General features: G+C 40.0%; 1 protein-coding gene across 1 annotated transcript; it reads right to left on the reverse strand.

Annotated features, from left to right (window-relative positions):
• Nucleotides 1–734: 734 nt before the first annotated feature.
• KCNA4 (potassium voltage-gated channel subfamily A member 4) lies at nucleotides 735–6,177 on the reverse strand. The gene is made up of 2 exons (XM_062614233.1): nucleotides 5,232–6,177; nucleotides 735–4,423 (listed from the first exon to the last, which is right to left on the reverse strand). Exon 2 carries the CDS (start codon nucleotides 3,639–3,641, stop codon nucleotides 1,653–1,655), a length of 1,989 nt encoding a protein of 662 aa, XP_062470217.1. The 5' UTR covers nucleotides 3,642–4,423; nucleotides 5,232–6,177; the 3' UTR covers nucleotides 735–1,652.
• Nucleotides 6,178–17,766: the final 11,589 nt, after the last annotated feature.

The raw sequence follows: 17,766 nt of genomic DNA on the forward strand, positions 1-17,766 counted from the left end.
ATCCCTCTACTCAGCTTTAAGTGAATATTGCAAAAATACTGTAATTCAGTAGCTAAGCCCCTTTTTCTCCTGTAATGGCCTGCCCCAGTATTTAAAGTGCATATGACAATTTGGTTTAAGTTTTATAATCTGGAATGTTCCACAGTGCCTCTTCAGAAAACAGTTCCAGTTTAATTGTGCCTTCCCTAGGTAATTCTGAGTCTCAAAAAAATGCCTCTTCTGAATCTATTATTCATGTTATATGCAGTAATATCTTACCTATTTCATTCTGGAGTCTGGAATGTACTACAGGCTACATAATCTTTACCTACCTTAATCTCATAGGAAGGGCAATGGAAGTTTTTGACACACAGTAAAATGCAGCTGGTCTAAGAATCAGTGAAAAGAAATCATGGAATGTTTTCTCAAGGACTGCATGGGACCCAGCATTTTGAATCCCAGAATGCCTGTTTTGGATCTTAAATGTTGCTTCAAATACACATGGGTGAAAGCCCTAATTAAGGGAAAATGCCGCACCAATAATAGCATGTTAAAAGTCAGCAATTCTCAATTGTCAGTACTGTAACAACTGCATATCTTATTACTTCTACCTTCTCCTCCCATATGCTGAATTTCTTCGATACTGACAAAGCACGTGTACTAATCATAGACTCTGAATGTTAAATTAACCAGGAAAGAGATACAAATTAGGTCGGTATTTCTTGAGGGCATCAGTAGAAAACACTGATTTCAAGTAATTTTGGTTATAAAATTTTACTTCACAATCCTTTTTGTGATCACAGATATTCATAATTAAAAAGAGTATGGAATTAATGTAATGTTAGCTGTTTTGCCATGAGCATCACAAAGAAAAAAGAAACAATAAAATATGATGCAGAATTCACTCTTCCAATGATTGTCATTGAACTATTACATTAGTAAACATTCACAGTATGAAGTCTCTTTCAGTATAACTCCAGCATATAAAGTAGTGCAAAAAAAGCATTCCAGTCATTTTGCCTTTGCAGTCAGACCAGGTTAAATGATTCTCCAGCTTCATTTCTTTCATTATTAGACAACAAATGCTGCAATGCCTCCAAAGAGAGTTATAAAAATAAACAATTTCTGGAGGGTCAGCAGCCTTTTCAAAGTAAATTTCCAGTTAAAAACAAGCAAGAAAAAAATTTAGATCTATCTTCTGAAGAATATCTTTTTACAATAAATTTACCATTTGAAAAACAATGACTATGGTATCCAATGATTTATGGTAGCTGCTATTAAAGCACTGATAAATAGATAAATGACTACCAAACTTCATTGCTTCTTACATAGTAAATACATCTGAATGCCAACTTTTACCACAGAGCTGTTATTAGTGATATCGACAGTTCATGCACCCACTTTAAAACTGACTTGGTTTTAATAAATTTTTCAGCCTCATGTGCAAAACACTTGCATTCTAATAAAAAATACAGTCTGAAATTGTATCAGATCGAGCAATCCCTTCCTCAAGGTATGCCACTTACTTGATATGTAATACAACTTTAACAATGCTTTTTATTTGTATTTAACCATTAAATGGCATACTACTGTATGCTGTGGACTCTTGTTTGCATATTTCATTATTTTCACTGCACTTTTTAATGCATAAATATATTTGGAAACGTTCAAAATTACACATCAGTTTCCACAGAATTTGAATTTACACAGTTTTTCTTCTCTGACTCACTGCTATTCCCCATGTCCTGACTTTTTTTCTCCTTTACACAAAGAGATTCTTTAACACCTTCTTCCATCTCCAAATACTCCGATTTATCCTCTGTGGATGAAGTTGATGAGCTTCTAAATTTCTTCAGTAAATTTGTTGGGAGATAAGGGCAACTGACTGCATTTTGCATCAGCTGCGTTTGTTCTTCATTCTCAGTCTCTCTGTGGTAGAAATAGTTAAAATTGGAGACAATCACTGGCACTGGTAAAGCAATGGTTAACACTCCCGCAATGGCACACAGGGACCCAACTATTTTCCCACCCACAGTTATGGGTTTCATGTCCCCATAACCAACTGTAGTCATGGTCACTACAGCCCACCAAAAGGCATCTGGGATGCTTTGAAAATGGGTGGCAGGCTCATCAGCTTCTGCAAAGTAAACGGCACTGGAAAACAAAATAACTCCAATAAAAAGAAAAAAGATGAGGAGGCCAAGTTCCCTCATGCTGGCCCTGAGTGTATGACCCAGGATCTGCAAACCCTTGGAGTGCCTGGAGAGCTTGAAGATGCGAAACACCCTGACCAGACGGATAATTCTCAGGATGGCAAAAGACATGGTCTGTTGACCATTACTGCCCTGTTCCTGTGCCAAGTCGGTGCCCAGAGTAATGAAGTAAGGCAAGATGGAAACAATATCTATGATGTTCATGATGTTCTTGAAGAAGTGTGCTTTGCTTGGACATGCAAAGCAGCGCACTGTAAACTCAAAGGAGAACCAAATGATGCATACTGTCTCTACAATGAAAAAAGGGTCATTGAAGATGGTATGTTCCCCAGCATTCAGGTGAAGCGACTCATTGGAATGCCCCTTCCCTACGCTCAGCGACATGATGAATTCTTTATCATCTCTGAACTCTGGCAAAGTCTCCAGACAAAAGATGACGATGGAGATCAAGATGACCAAGACAGAGACAATGGCGATGCCTCTGGCTGGACTGGAGCTTTCTGGGTACTCAAACAGCAGCCAAACCTGCCTCTTAAACTCATTCTCCGGCAAAGCTTTGACCTCTTCCTCTTTGACAAACCCTTCATCCTCCCTGAACTTGACCATGGCCTCCTCCCCAAGTTGGTAGAATTTCACCTCCTCAGTGAAGATGTCAAAGGGTACATTGACTGGCCTCTTCAGCCGACCGCCACTCTGGTAGTAGTACAGGATGGCATCAAAGCTGGGCCGGTTCCTGTCAAAGAAGTATTCATTCCTGAGAGGGTCAAAGTATCTCCCTCGCTTCGCTGGATCACCCAACAGTGTCTCTGGAAACTGAGCTAATGTCTTCAGCTGGGTCTCAAACCGCAGTCCTGACACGTTGATAACCACACGCTCACAACAGTCGTACTCGCTGTAGCGAACAGAGCTGTAACCCCCAGGGCCTCCACCATCATCAGGTGGCTGGTCCGAGTATGAAAACTCATCCTCCCCATAGTCATCACTGTAGTACAGCTTTCCTTCTTCCTCATCATCTTCATCCTCGTCTTCATCCTCCTCTTCCTCCTCACTCAAGTCCTTCAGTATTCTCTCTTCAGAACCACTGAGAGGCAGCAGCTCAGAACAGGGGAAGGAGGCCCCACACTCCCTACTGCCCAAATGGTGGCTCCTCTTTTTCCCTTTCTTCAGCCTCTTGCCACTCTGGCGGTGGGGCATGCTGCTGCGTGATGCATTCCCGCCATGAGAGGAGGATGCACTTCGACTCTGTTCCTGATGGTAGTGGTGATACGGTCCACCTCCGCCTGTTGCCCCACCTTCTGCTGCTGCTGTTGCTGCTGCTACAGCTGCAGCCGCTGCGGCTCTTGACTGTGCCAAGCGCTCTCTCTCGCGGGCCCGAGCTTGGACCGCGTACCCATAGGGCATGTGGCTGTTGCACCCAGAGCTGTCTGCACTCACCATTGCAACCTCCATTTTGCAACTGCTTTTGCAAACTGGTTTTGTTTGTTTTCAATTGCTTAATGCGAAAAGGGTTTGGTTTATTTACAGTGTAGCCATAACTTTCATTAGAAAGTTCAAAGCCATTTGCATTTGGAGGACAGTCCCCTGGACACAGAGCGGGGCAACACTGAATCTATGCTTTGGAAAACCACAGATTTACATGTTGTTAACACCCAGAACGTTTGACACAAACCACTGTTTTGCTCATAAGAATAGACGAAACTCTCAAAATTGAACCAGGAAACAGCTGATGCCCTTGGGTGTTTTTTTGTCCACCAAGACCCTTTATTTTCCTTTATCTCCTGTAGCAATCACAGATTTGATCAGAATCATGACTACCGTGCAGGCTACAAAGACTGCATTCATGAGGATAAAATTATGCAAATCAAAGGGTACCTGCTCTCCACAGACGGTCTCAGCTCATTCATTGCAACCAAATGCAAATAGTCTCTTTCCTCCTAATATGCTCCTGTTAATGCCTTGGCCTAGCAACCTTATTATTTAATACCATTACTTGGGGAGTTGAAGTTAATTCCAGCCATCACTTTATTCACACAGTGAGGAGGTCTTTGCAATTCCTGTCTTCAGCCTGTCAACAATGTCTCAAACCTGGGAGCAGCACCCAGGGCATCAGCAGCAGTGGTAAGAGGAGGAGGAGGAGATGAAGACTGAGAAACTGGCTCTGAGGTCCCATAGGACATAAGGGAGTGGATGGGTCACCCTTTGGTTATGGTCATGCAGAAGAAGCACTTAACCTGAGGCACATGCACAAACACACAAAAATAAACAAAACAAAAAGGGAAAAGATTGGATTGTTTTCCTAAAAGGTCACACTGATCAAATGAAACTGTGTCATCTATTACCACAGTATTCAAATCTTCCCCTACCCACACTATTCACACTTCTACATTACACACACACCCACATCACATGCACAGAGATTTTGAACGACTCTGTGGGTAAGGATGTGGGTGGGTATGTCACATATATATAGACAGAGATACAGAATCCCCACCCATATAAGCACTTGTATCCATACACAAACATATGCATGCTTCTGAAACACCAACACACACAAACACTAATAAAAATACTGTAATACCCAGTGCATTCAGATCTTTGAATTCCTATGTAATAGATACACCTACATACATCTACAGGAAATATTAAATAATAAATATATCATCTACACACAAAGCTTTTGTTTTATTTATAGAAACACATAAGATGCTTACATTTTAATCTGTATTTGAATTGTGTTTCAATCATAATGAACATCTCACTGAATTTAATTTGGAAACGGGCTCATATAATGCTCAATGAAGTGAAAATGCTGTGATACGGTATGTCAAGAAAACACAACTGCAGGTGCACTGAAGCAACAACTACATGCAAGCACACAAAAATATACACATACACCTCCTTTTGAAACACAAGCCTCGTTTATAGCTATATCTATGAATACATGATAGAAGGCGAATATGAACTATTAAATGATGCTATTTTTAAAATTGTACCTACGTGTCATGCAGAGAAAAACCTTAAAAAGGCTATTATACTTACTGTTCCTAGGCAGAGAAATAGCACTGCTGTTCTTGCTAGTGTAAGGATCTGGTGACAGCAGTCCTGAGGAGGGGGCTATGCCAACTGATCTACATTTGCAGGTGTATGGTCAGTCAGCACCACAGGTTGACGAGTTCTTTCTCTCCCTTCTTTCCGGGTGTAACAAGAGCGCCAGGAGTGAGCCAGTGAGGCAGCTTAAGCTGGGGGCACCCTGCACAACCACAGGCACTGCTGCTCGCCCAGGCATTTGCAACAAGGCAAGCAAGGTTCTTGTTCCAAAAGGAAAAGAAAACGAAGGCTCTGTGTGTGTGTGTTGGTGTGTGTGAGACAGAATGAATGGATGAGCGCGATCACTGCTCTTTAAAGCACAGTTTTTGCGGCAGGTTTGCAAATCAGTGCTCAGTAATCCGTGTACCAAGCCTGCTTCCACTGATGGGAGGACGGGTGTCTCCTCGTGCAGTTTCTCCCTCAGACACGTCCAGACGGCAGCGGCTCAGCCAGCACCGCCCGCAGCATCCACTTGTGCCGGGTTTTGGTAATGCTGACAAAACCCCCCAAACAACAAAACCCATAAGCAACAAAAGCGAAGAAAAAACAAACCCCCAAACCCAAATCTAAAGCCCCACCAAGAGGAGAAAGCAGCTCGCTACTTCACGGCGGATACCGCTGTTTTTTAAAGCTGCAGCTACCAACCGCGCCCGAGCCGCAGGGGCTCTCCTGGGCACAGCCCTGTTGCTCCGCCGAGCCGCCGCCCGGCCGGCCTGCCGCCGCCCGGAGGGGCGGACGGAGGGTGGGAATGAGGGAGAGAAGGAGGGAGGAAAGGGAAAGAGGGAAGGAGGGAAGGAAGGATGGAGAGAGGAGTCGGCGCCGGGACCGCTCTCCCGCGCCTCTCCCGGCTCGGCACTGCCCCCTGGCGGCTGCCTCTCCGCAGTGCGCCGCTGCCCCGCTGCTCGGCCCCTGCCTGCTCCTCGCCCGCGGCGCTGGTCCTTTTGGGATCCATCCTTCAGTATTGAAACGACTTGACTACGTTGTTGAAGCGGCTCTGGGAATTTCAAAACAAGCAACTGGGAGAGCAATTCCTTCTGCTCCTGCCCAATGTCCTGCCAGCTGCAGTGATCTTGCAAATGAAGTCAAATTGACTTTCACTCCTAATTCTGTACCTAAACTGAATTTAGGACCTTGTTCATGAACGGAGTACCACTGTGTATTCTGTAAGCTTTAACACCTCTTCCAGAGATGTCAACTCTTCTTCTCCCTTAACACAAACAGTGTGTTCCTTCTGTGCTAGAAAATCCCGACTGGGACTAACTCCACTATCTGTAAACAAGCACCACAAAAATGCAGCTTGGCTGTATTTGATATCACAGCTACAATTCTGCCATCTGAAAAACTAAGTATAGGCATTCCTACATAACATGGAGAAATAAAAGCAGGGTCTGGGCACTTTAGAGCCCTATTGATAAGATCACAGCAGGAACAAATCAAGAGTCACACTCACCCCAGACACTTTGCCTCAAGGTGTTTACAACTGAAGGCAAATTCAATATGTGCAGTAAGTAGGCTGGGCATTTTTTTCATTGCCTAGGTCCACTCCTTCTTCATAGTCCATATAAACTGAGAGAGTTTAGTGACTGTTCCCCTTCAGATCCCTGGTGGCATAATCCAGATTATCGTTACCTTTCTGTCTCTGCTGCCTACACCAGCTAGTGCTCATACTCTCAATCCCATTCATTCCAGTGGGTGACATATGATCATACAAGGGAGAATGAGAGACCAACCAAATAAACATACTGAACGCTGGTTCATAAAGTTGTTGCCAAGAGTACTGTGAAATGTATAGGTGGCAGATACATCTAACCAGTTTTTCAATAATCACAATCCTTCAGGTTCCATAGTCAATATAAGGAAAAGACATATAGAAACTCCTAATGTCATCCCAAACACTATTAAAATATAAAGTGGTGTTATCACAAGAGCACTCCAAAATTTTGATACTCCTGGATGCAATTTAAAAGCATTCCTCAAATTCATTGCCATTATCAAAAGCCAGATTAGTCTGCAGCTTGGCACAGGAGCATTCTAAAGGCAGGGATCAAACCCTTGTCTTTGTTTAGTCCCAAACACATGTGCAATGCTATAAAAACAGAAGAGAGATCATAGGTATACTTTTTGAATTATTGGAAACACCCAGACTCATTCCTACTTCAGTAAGATTTCATTCTAGAGGCATTTTCGAGAATTCAGTCACTTCATTCTCCAAGAACTGATGTGGTTTTTATTTATCTGCAGGACATGAACACTCTTTTTATTTGTTTTTGAGATGTTTCAAGGGCTTGGGGCCAAAAGAAAAAAAAAAATTGCTTACCCTGCTTTTACATTTCTTCCAAAGTTTCAGGTGCATTTTCTTGTCATTGTCTTGTGGCAGTGAAACTAAAATATTCAGTGGATACTTGAGTATGAAGACAAGTTGAAACAAACCGATCACTTTGGTATGCCATTTTGATTATTATTATTCTTTCCTTTTGTAGTAGCAAAAGCATATTCTTGAGCAAAGACAAATAAACTGTGGTGGATGAGGGGATACACACCTAGTATACACACAACACCAATAAGGAGAGCAGCAGGATAGTTTTTTTTGACCTTTTAAAATCCATTCTAATGTGATAGGAATCATGTAACTATATACAATTCAATCTAACTCAGAGGTCTTATGTGATCCAATTTTTGACTGATTTAAAAGCAAAAAACAAGCTTTAAGTATTTACAGATGAATACTGCAGCATTTCATTCAGCTTTATATTTTTATAGTATTCAATGAGCAATCTTTATTTAAAAGATATTGCATTCCCTCTGCTCCTTCATATTCATAAGGGATATTATTATTGCTAGAACAAAGAGAGAATACATACATGTCATTATCTTTGATAGTACTGTATTAAGAATATTACAGCATAGTGAAGTAAGGCACACTATCAAACAGATTTGTTCTGGGTACAGTGATGTAGAGGAGAAAAATGCATCATTATTGTTGAACTATGTATACAGTGCCAGAAAAAATACACAACCACTCTACACATTTTCATGCAAAAGAAACAGGAGATTTAAAAGCCGAACGTAGGTCACTAGGCCTGAGATTAATTTATGCTATCCCCAGTTGCTGCAATTCTCACTGGCAGAGTCTGGCCTCAGTCCAGCACTAACGTTCCTGCTGGAATCAGGAGTGCTGTGCAGCAAGTAAGACTGTGTTGAATTCTTGCCTCCACAACTAGGTTTTCTCTCCCAGTAACTGTATCACTTTAGAGTTCATATGTTACTCATATTTTACTAACCAGGCTCAGTAAGACACCCCTGTCAAATAATCTGGCTCAAGTACTCTCCTTTTGAATATTACTGGCACTACTTGAACGAAATACAGACTACCCTCAGTTAGTTCTTATACACAACATCCATGAATATCACATCTATTCATTACTTGTACCGCAACAGGCTAATCCAAGGAGGTTGACACTTTAGAGAACAGCAGACATTTTATATTTTCCCTGGAAAGTATGCAAAACCGCAGCTATTTACCACTGAGTTTAGGATGAATAACAGTGAGAACACTGATGATATTTTTATTTGAAGAATAATTTTTTTTCTACCAGAGTATGGAAGTACTCAGAAACTAAGATAAAAATTCCACGTAGGGTTTGTTTTTGGACTTGAACATTTCTCCGTTCACTCTGGGCATACAGTGCATTCTAAAACCTGGAAATATCGGGGGCCAAATTCTGCGTTGCATATGTATTTGCCTAGATAAGGTAAAATTAACTATTAGGTTAACTGTGACTTGCAGAACAACTGGAAAGAAATACCTGTAGGGCAAGAGCTTATTAAAAATCAGAATCATGAAGACTTATTAGGCAGAAGTTCAGGAATCTTATGCTCCAAGAATATACAGTAGAAAACTGTTACATGAAGATGCATGTAAAGAAAAGAAAGAAATTTTGCATGTTCAAGTATGGCATTAAACATATTTCACACATATGTTTTTAGGTAGAAAAGGGTATTTCTATGAACACAAGGCTTTTAGCAGACAGATGTTGCTCAAGTTCTACCAAATATATTTTTATAATTCCTATTTATGAAATTAGCATGCATGGAATACATGTGCATGAAGGAACTGCAGGATCAAACTAAAAACAGTGGATACACCATTATATTTCTAAGGCTCCAAGTCTTCACAGAAGATTAAATAAGTATTGCAAAGGCAATATAAAAATTGCTCTACACTGTTGTATATACTTTGGAAATTACCCTTTTGAAAGAGACCTGCATTTCAGGTCTCTTCATAATTCAAATTCAAGTGTACAGATATGCGTTATTTATCAACATAAAGATTTATCAAAACTATGAAGATTACCAATTTAACTACTGCCAAGAACTTCAAATGGAAGCTGTTAAAAATAACCTACAATGGTTGTTCTGACAAAGTGATTGGATTACATTAAACAATGCAGTCTAAGCAAAGGCATCTGAAGGATGTAAATGTGTCTGCATTATACTGGGAGATGAATTCTACACTCAGACCTCCTGGTACAAAGTGATTTATATACAAAACAGTTTAACCATTTCAAAAAAAGTCTAGTGCTCCTCCCTCTTTTCTGCAACTGCATGTTCTGATTCACTTCTGGGGACACATATGGAGGGGCATACACCACCTAACTCATGGTTCTCTGAGGGTTTCCTTTGTACATCCACGGAGTTATTAAATGACATAACATGGCATCTGAATCACCTGCGGGGAAAAAAAATGTTACTCAGAGAAAATACGTCATGCCTTAAAAACTCTTTGCTTTCTCTTGCACAAATGGCATGAATTCCAACTGTGTTTAAAAACAAAACAATACAAATTCTTTTTGTGAAACATCTTAAATTCTTAACTTGCATATTGCTCTTGTTGGCAGTGACAAAGGGAAAGAATAGGCTTAGCTGAAAAATCAATCTAAAAGAGGTGAAAATATCCCAGTATATATCTGGAATAATGTAGGAATTAGCATTTTCATGATTGAAAAGTAGATAAATCCTGTAATAGCTTTCTCTGAATACAGTCAAAACAAATTTCCTGTTTTATCCAGAAAGTAAACAAACTTTCCTCATTGCTTGCACATGTAAGAGTCCATTACCTATCTTTAGCTAGAAAATGAGCAACTGCTAGCTTTATGGGTTAATTTATAAAGTCTCAGTTTAGCAGAGTGGGAGTTCTAAATGACTGTTATTTTAGATTTGAGTAAATGCCTGACAGACTGGATTTCTTATGCAGTTCTGGAACTTTCTTTATATTAACAATGCATTCTGTCAAACTGGTGGGGAAAAACACTGGTATAAAAATGTCCATTATCTAGGGAAATCATAATTGGTTTTCATATCAGCTTTCCTTCCTAAAATACCCAAATGAACATAGCAGCTAATTGCAAAGTTCACAGAGTAGCAATTATATTCTGACTACAGCAATCAAGATGCTGACAAACTAAAGACCTGCTACACAGAAAAATAGGCTGATTTTTGTTTGCAGGTGACAAGAAACCTAACCTTTAAAAGATATTTATGGCATCCCTTAATTCATTCTACTGAGATTTGCACATTTTGTTCGGGGCATTCCAGCACTTCGTACAAACTCGTTCCACAAGGTAAACAAACATGTATCTTACTGAAAGGAAGCTATTTGTTCCATTGCCTCTTGTGAATCACAATTTTACACATCCTGATGCTCCTTGCTGAACTGTGCTGTAAATAACTTACTATCTTTCTTCCCCCCAACCCCACAATGGGAATTTGACTATAACTGTTTTTATGCAACTCCATATAACCTAAATTATCTTTACCATGCATTTCAATTTCCTGTAATAGGTGGGTTATTTGCATGGGCACAGCCAAAGCAGTTCCTAGTTTCCTAGCAGGCCTAGTTTCCACTAGGCCACAAAATTCATCATGGCATTTGGTGGGTTTTCATCCCAGTTTGTTCCAGTACTTTATTAAACCTGAAGTTTTGTCTCTTACTTCACCTTGCTATGTTTTGATGCTGATGAGAAAAATGTTAATCTTTAAAAAATAAAATTATTGCTTTGCTTTGAAAAGGTGACAGGACAGAAATACCTACTTTCTATTTCATATTTAGCATCAAAATATGTCATAAATCAGGTGCAATTTTCTGCCTTCTGCAGTTTTTGCTAAGAAACTAGTATTTATTAAACCTTTACCATTGTCATTAAACTATGAACTTTGTCACTCCTTTTGAAAAGACGTTTCCTTGATTTTCAGCTACTTCCCTTATTTTCAAGGAATTGCTCATTGGATCTTTACTGCTTTTCCTGCAAAGTTTTTCAGGGCTAGCATAAACAAACAAAATATGGAAAACATGATCTAAAACACATCTACACATAAAAATCCCAAACCAAACCAAACAAACAAAACCACACAGAAACAAACAAAACCACACAGAAACAAACAAAACCCAAACAAACACAAAAAACCCTCACAAAACAAAACAAAAAAACAACACAACTTAGAAAAAATTTGTATTGGATTTGCATGGCGAGGTTTTTGTAGTGAGGGGGGCTACAGGGGTGGCTTCTGTGAGGAGCTGTCAGAAGCTTCCCCAGTGTCTGGCGGAGCTAATGCCAGATGGCTCCAAGACGGACCCACCACTGGTTGAGTCTGAGCCCATACACTATAGTGGTAGTGCCTTTGGGGTAACATGTTTAAGATGGGGAAAGAAACCCCACCTGTGCAACAGCAACTGGAGAGAGGAGAGACAATATGGGGCAGAAACAGCCCTGCAGGCACAAAAGTCAGTGAAGAAGGAGGAGGTGGTGCTCCAGGCGCCACAGCAGATTCCCATGCAGCCCACGGTGCAGACCGTGGTAAGGCAGGCTATGCCCCTGCAGCCTGTGGAGGTCCACAGTGGACCAAACATCCACCTGCAGACCAGGGAAGTCCACAATGAAGCAGGAAGATGCGAAAAGGAAGATGTGACCCCATGGAAAGCCCATGCTGGAGCAGAACTCTGGCAGGACCTGTGGCCCTGTGGAGTGAGAAGCCCATGCTGGAGCAGGTTTGCTGAGAGGACTTGTAACCCCACGGGGGACCCACATTGGAGCAGTCTGTTCCTGAAGGACTGCACCCTGTGGGAAGGACACAAGGATGCTTTTATCCTCTGTGTTAAGCAGCTTAAATAAGCAGTACAATAGTCAAGTATCACACTCAAAAGAGTAACACCAAATCAAATTTAAATTTTTCCCAGCCGCTTATGGTGAACTTACATAAGATAAGTCATAAGGAGATGTTTTGCATACCTTTGACATTTCAATGGACCCCCATGAAAAATGACCACAAATAGCTGCCTCTACACTAACAAAAGCAGATAAAGACAGTTGAAACCTTTTTCTGATAAAGTTCATCTTCACCCAAAGGATCATCTTGAGATCTGTATGTCTGCCAAAGAATACTTTTACTACACCAAAGTGCAAATCATGGGGAAGAAAAATACAGCCGTACAGACTAAGACTGAAATGCCACACAAGTGAAAACATGCCAAACCCTCGATATTTTTCCCAAGAAACTGTATTATAGCTCTTTAAAACCAGCAAGGTAGGGGGAAAGAACCAGCAATACAAGCTAGGATGTGCAAACATAAAAAGTGGATGGGTCCTAATGGTCCCACTAAGGAAGAGTACTAGGAATGGTAACTGCATATTCTTTTCTTACATGATGGATATAATTTCATGCAGTTACAGAATAGATACACTTTAAGTAAGGCACATTAAGCTGCAGGAGGGCTGCTTTACCATAAACTCTGACTGGAGCAATGGAAGTCACTCCTGCACAAAAAAAGTGTATTACCAACAGAAACATCAGTCTTTACCTATAGCAAGGCACTTGAAAAAAGGAATCCTTCTAAGTATTCCTAGTAAGCATCATTGTAATTCCTAGATAGAAGAAATATTTAGTTTTGCTCTTGCGTTCAACACTGTGAGTCTGTCCTCTGTGACAGACAAGATTTTGCTATGAGTAGTGAGTGATCTGGGTATCACAACTACTAGCACTCTTACAAATGGTCAGATTGACATGCCTTATCTCTTGGCTGAAATTGATTTATGATTCCAGGTATTAGAGAATGCTCACTTGCCAACAGTATTCTGTTGTAGTCTTGCCTGCTACAGCAGGTAATCTAAGAATCTCAGTAAGGCAAGATTTATAATGGTGAGGTAGTATTAGATAAAATTAGACTATTTCTGAGAGAAAATGGAAAGTTTTTAAAAAACATACACTTGTGGAAGAGTTATGTGTCTCTGTCTACCTTTCCAACCATTCCCTGCTGTAATAAAATATGTTAATTGTCCTTACAAACTTTAACGTGCACTGGAGTGGATGTTTTTCAATTTCAGCCCCTAACACATTGTATCCACAATACTTCATTGCTTTGGTGTTATGCTTTTGTCCTCGTTTTGGCTGGGATAGAGTCAATTTTCTTCTTAGTAGCTGGTGCAGTTCTGTGTTTTGGCTTTAGTCTGAGAAGAGTGCTGATAACACACTTATGTTTTAGTTGTTGCTCAGTACTGCTTACTCTAATCAAGGACTTTTCAGTCTCTCACGCTCTGCCAGTGAGGAGGGCGATAAGAAGCCGGGAGGAAACAGAGACAGAACACCTGACCCAAACTAGCCAAAGGGTTTGGGGGTTTGTTTCGTTTTTTTGGTGGTTTTGTTTTTTTGTGGGGGTTTTGGTTTTGGTTTTGTTTTTTTTATGGTGTCTTTTTGTTGTTGTTGATGAAGATGCTGTATTGTTGTTTGGTTATGGCTTTTTTGTCTGGTTGTTCGGTTTTTTTCTTGGGGGGGGGTGGTGTATTTCTTCCTCTATTTATTATTATATATATTTTACTTTTATTTCAAGTCTTAAACTGTTCCTATCTCAAACCATGGTTTTAACCTTGTTTTAGATTCTCCTCTGCATCCCACTGGGAAAGATAGGGTGAGCGAGTGGCTGCATGGTACTTAGTTGCCAGCTGGACTCAAACCACAATAGCTTTACTCAACTAGCTTGGGGCCATGTTATCTTCCTCTAGTTCACTTTCTATTTACGAGACTTTCACAGATACACAGAGATCATAAAAAGATGTATGTGCCAAGATACAACCTGGAGATTAAAATAAGGATTAAAAAAGGTTCATGGAGAGAGCATTTCCTGTACATTTTTAGAACAAGATGCAGTGTTACAGAACAAGACGCAGTATTATAGAAAGTCTTGAAGGAAATGTCACATGATCCTACAGCATTCACTGGTGTTCAGAAATAAACAGTGAGGGAAGCAGAGCAATGATGTGGTGAATCTTTTAGAAGAAATCATGGATTAAGATGTCACAAAAATAAATTCCAACTGTGGTCATGAACACAAGGAATGAAAATCCAGATTGACTGAGGAGAACGAACTGGTACAAAGAGGAGAAACAGCAGTGATTCCAAGGATGATGTATCCAGAAATTCATTAGAGAGAATGAGTTTCATTACGGAAAACTCTGTATGGGCCAAGTATGACCGGAGAAATGAAGAAATCATCAGAAATTTTGATTCAGAGCCAAGTACAAGAGTAAATTAACAGAAATTGGGTTTTAGAGATGCCCTTAATATGACCTGGCAGCAATTGGCAATCCAGTTATAATCAACACAAGCACAAGGCAACATTATGACTTAGCTACAAGAAGCACATCTTACTTCAAACCAACCCATCCAAGGATAATTGTTACTAACAATATAAATACTCTTTTCTCCAAAATTTTTGTTTATTTTAGACTTTAAAAGGTGAGACCCTAGGAAGTGTACTATAGACAGAAACAGGCTCTGAAGAGAGACTATGGCTTCCTCATGTAATGACAGAAGGACCAGGGATATTATTTTTATCCAGACTCGCATTCCAATTTTACAAAGCTGCTGAAAAAATCAAATTCCAGCTCCAAGTCTCTGCATCACCAAAACTCCCACTGCTGGCTAAAGGATTTTTAGTAAATCGCAAGTTCAAGACTCAGACCAAAACAGACTAAGTAGCTTTAAAAAAAGAAGTATTCTGTAAAGTCATCACAGAAATCCTCCTTCACTGTTTTTTCTGATTATCTAGAATGCTGTGCTATAATGCCAAAAGGAAAACCTAAAATTTAAGTCCAGCCAGATATTTGGCAGAGCAGCACATAAATCCAGAAAGTCTGGAAGAACATAATTTCTGCAAATTAAAGGTTTCATTAAGTGGCCTCAGCTGCTAGCTAGGAAGGAAGACTAACAAAACAACCTCTCTGTGAAACAGTTACTAGATGCATTTTTCAGGATCAAATTAGCTGTCCACTATAAAGGCAAAATGCAGTCATGTATCATACTGATACCTGTTTATTTTAGCTGATTTAGCTGAAAGTTTGCTTTAGGATCGTACTGGATTCATTGTAGGCTTTCAGTTTTGTCCTTGTCCTATGTACATAACCCCTCACTCCACTTCTCTTATCTGCTTTATTCCTCCTTAGTTTGCACTGTTTGCTTGATGAAACCACCCCTTGCAGCTGAACTGAAGTTAGAGCAAACGAAGTGGCTGTGCAGTTTTGCTTACAAAACAAAGCTACTCATTACCTCTCACAGGATGCTCATAAGGCAAGCACCTATGATAGGAGACTGAAGATAATGAAGTTTAATAGTTTTCCCAGCAAGAATGAAAAGATCATTACTTTGAACACAAGAACTGCAGGCATCAAAAGACACTGATGGTACAGCATGACTTAGTTACTCACATGGCATCTCTTGCTGTAATATCACCTTGAAAATCTGCAAGTGGTTGTCTTGACAACATTACTCTGAGGTTAAGATGCCCTATTGAGCCTCGTCTCACAGTAAGGGTATTCACCTACAGAGAAGCCAAGTGCCTTTCTGCACTCATACAGGAAGCTGTAACAACATGTCTTGGTCAGAAAGTTTATCTTTCATCTAGTATGGCTGTACCCCAACCATGGAGCCATGCACCTGGTTTAGCTACTGATAACAGGGAGCATAAAACCTGAAGTACAATGGGAACATGAACAGGACTTGAACTGTAACCCAGTCTTACTGTTGTGAGGACACAGCAAAATGAGATTAACAATTTTCCTTAGTTTCTAAACTTGCAAGTGCAAGACAGTAGAGTCTGAATACATTGAAAAGGTTCTGTGAAATAAAAAGCAATGATAGATGTGAAGGTGTTTACATCTTAAATAAAATTACAAATCTGGGAAGTACTTCAGTCTCTTCAACCTCTGGGTGTTGGCTTTCAAGGACTGTAGGTCGAGCCATTTTTGTGTATCTGTAAGTGTCCCCCATATGGGATAATCCAGTGTAGCACAAACTATTTAAAGGACAATAGCCTCTTTTTTCCCCAAATTATAAAAACAAAACAAAACCAAAACAAAACCAGCAGACCGCAAAACAGTGATTTTCTCAGACCATTGCACTACTCAAACGTTTATTTACCTCTGAAGAAGAGCTGGCTGTCTTTCAAACTTACTTTCTCTGGTCTTCTAATCAGTCCCTTGCAGACAAGAATGGAAGAACAGTTCTGTAATAAAAAGACATAAGGATCTGTATTTTCTCTCTTGCTGCATGAGGACAATGAAGACTGGTGGTGTGAATCCCCATCCTCCATGTGTACCACACCAATCAGCTATGGCCGGCAAGCAGATGGTATGTGATTAAACCAGTTCATTGCTCTCCTAACCTTGCTTAATGATTAATTTGGCACTAATTGCAGACTGCATGAATACAGCTCATTTATGATTCAAGTGGCAAATGATTTGTCAGGTTCAAAACTCAATTTCAGCCAATTGTACCTTCCTTTTTATGTTTGTATTCAGGAGTTATACAGTCTGTTACTCAAAACCTAAACCAAACAGACAGAATTCTTGTGAGGAATAAATTTCCTGAGTTTTCAGAACACCCTGTCCATCCACCAAAGTTCTCTATTCATGTGCATTTTTATTTTTAAATTTTATAAATAAAAAAACCCAGTTAATTATATGGTCCAAAAATTATGTTGGAAAAAAGCTCTTACTATGTATGTATTTTTTTATAGTAACACTAGATGGTTTTTCTATCATGGGGCAAGCAATGGCCTACAATGACACATACAATTCCACTTCTGTAACAGTTGTGCTTGTTGCTGTACAGGTTGGGTTTTATTGGAAGTCCAAAAAGATATCCTGGGAAGGGGGTTTATTTTCCATGCTTTCTGAATTTTCACTTTCAAAGCACATACTCATGTAGCAGTTCAAACAAAACACAAGAAAGCAGCAGCTTACAGTTATATGAATGTGTTGCTAATGATGACTAGCTGATTAAGGACCATGATTTTTTCAAATTCATTTGACTCCTACCTCTTTGTGTTTTGATCTTAAGCTACCACTAAGCTGCCAGTGTACATATAATCAAATAACACTGCACAATCCTAGAGCAAGAAAGACTCTTAATCTATTCTGTCAAGGGTTTTGCCAACATT

This window comes from Pezoporus occidentalis, unplaced genomic scaffold (genome assembly GCF_034315485.1).
Source record: "Pezoporus occidentalis ecotype Australia unplaced genomic scaffold, CSIRO_AGI_Poc_V1 ctg173, whole genome shotgun sequence".
Lineage (NCBI taxonomy): Eukaryota > Metazoa > Chordata > Aves > Psittaciformes > Psittacidae > Pezoporus > Pezoporus occidentalis.

Bases quoted from the DNA above. Each gene is read 5' to 3' on its own strand.
- KCNA4 (XM_062614233.1), bottom strand. From the start codon at position 3,641: ATGGAGGTTGCAATGGTGAGTGCAGACAGCTCTGGGTGCAACAGCCAC.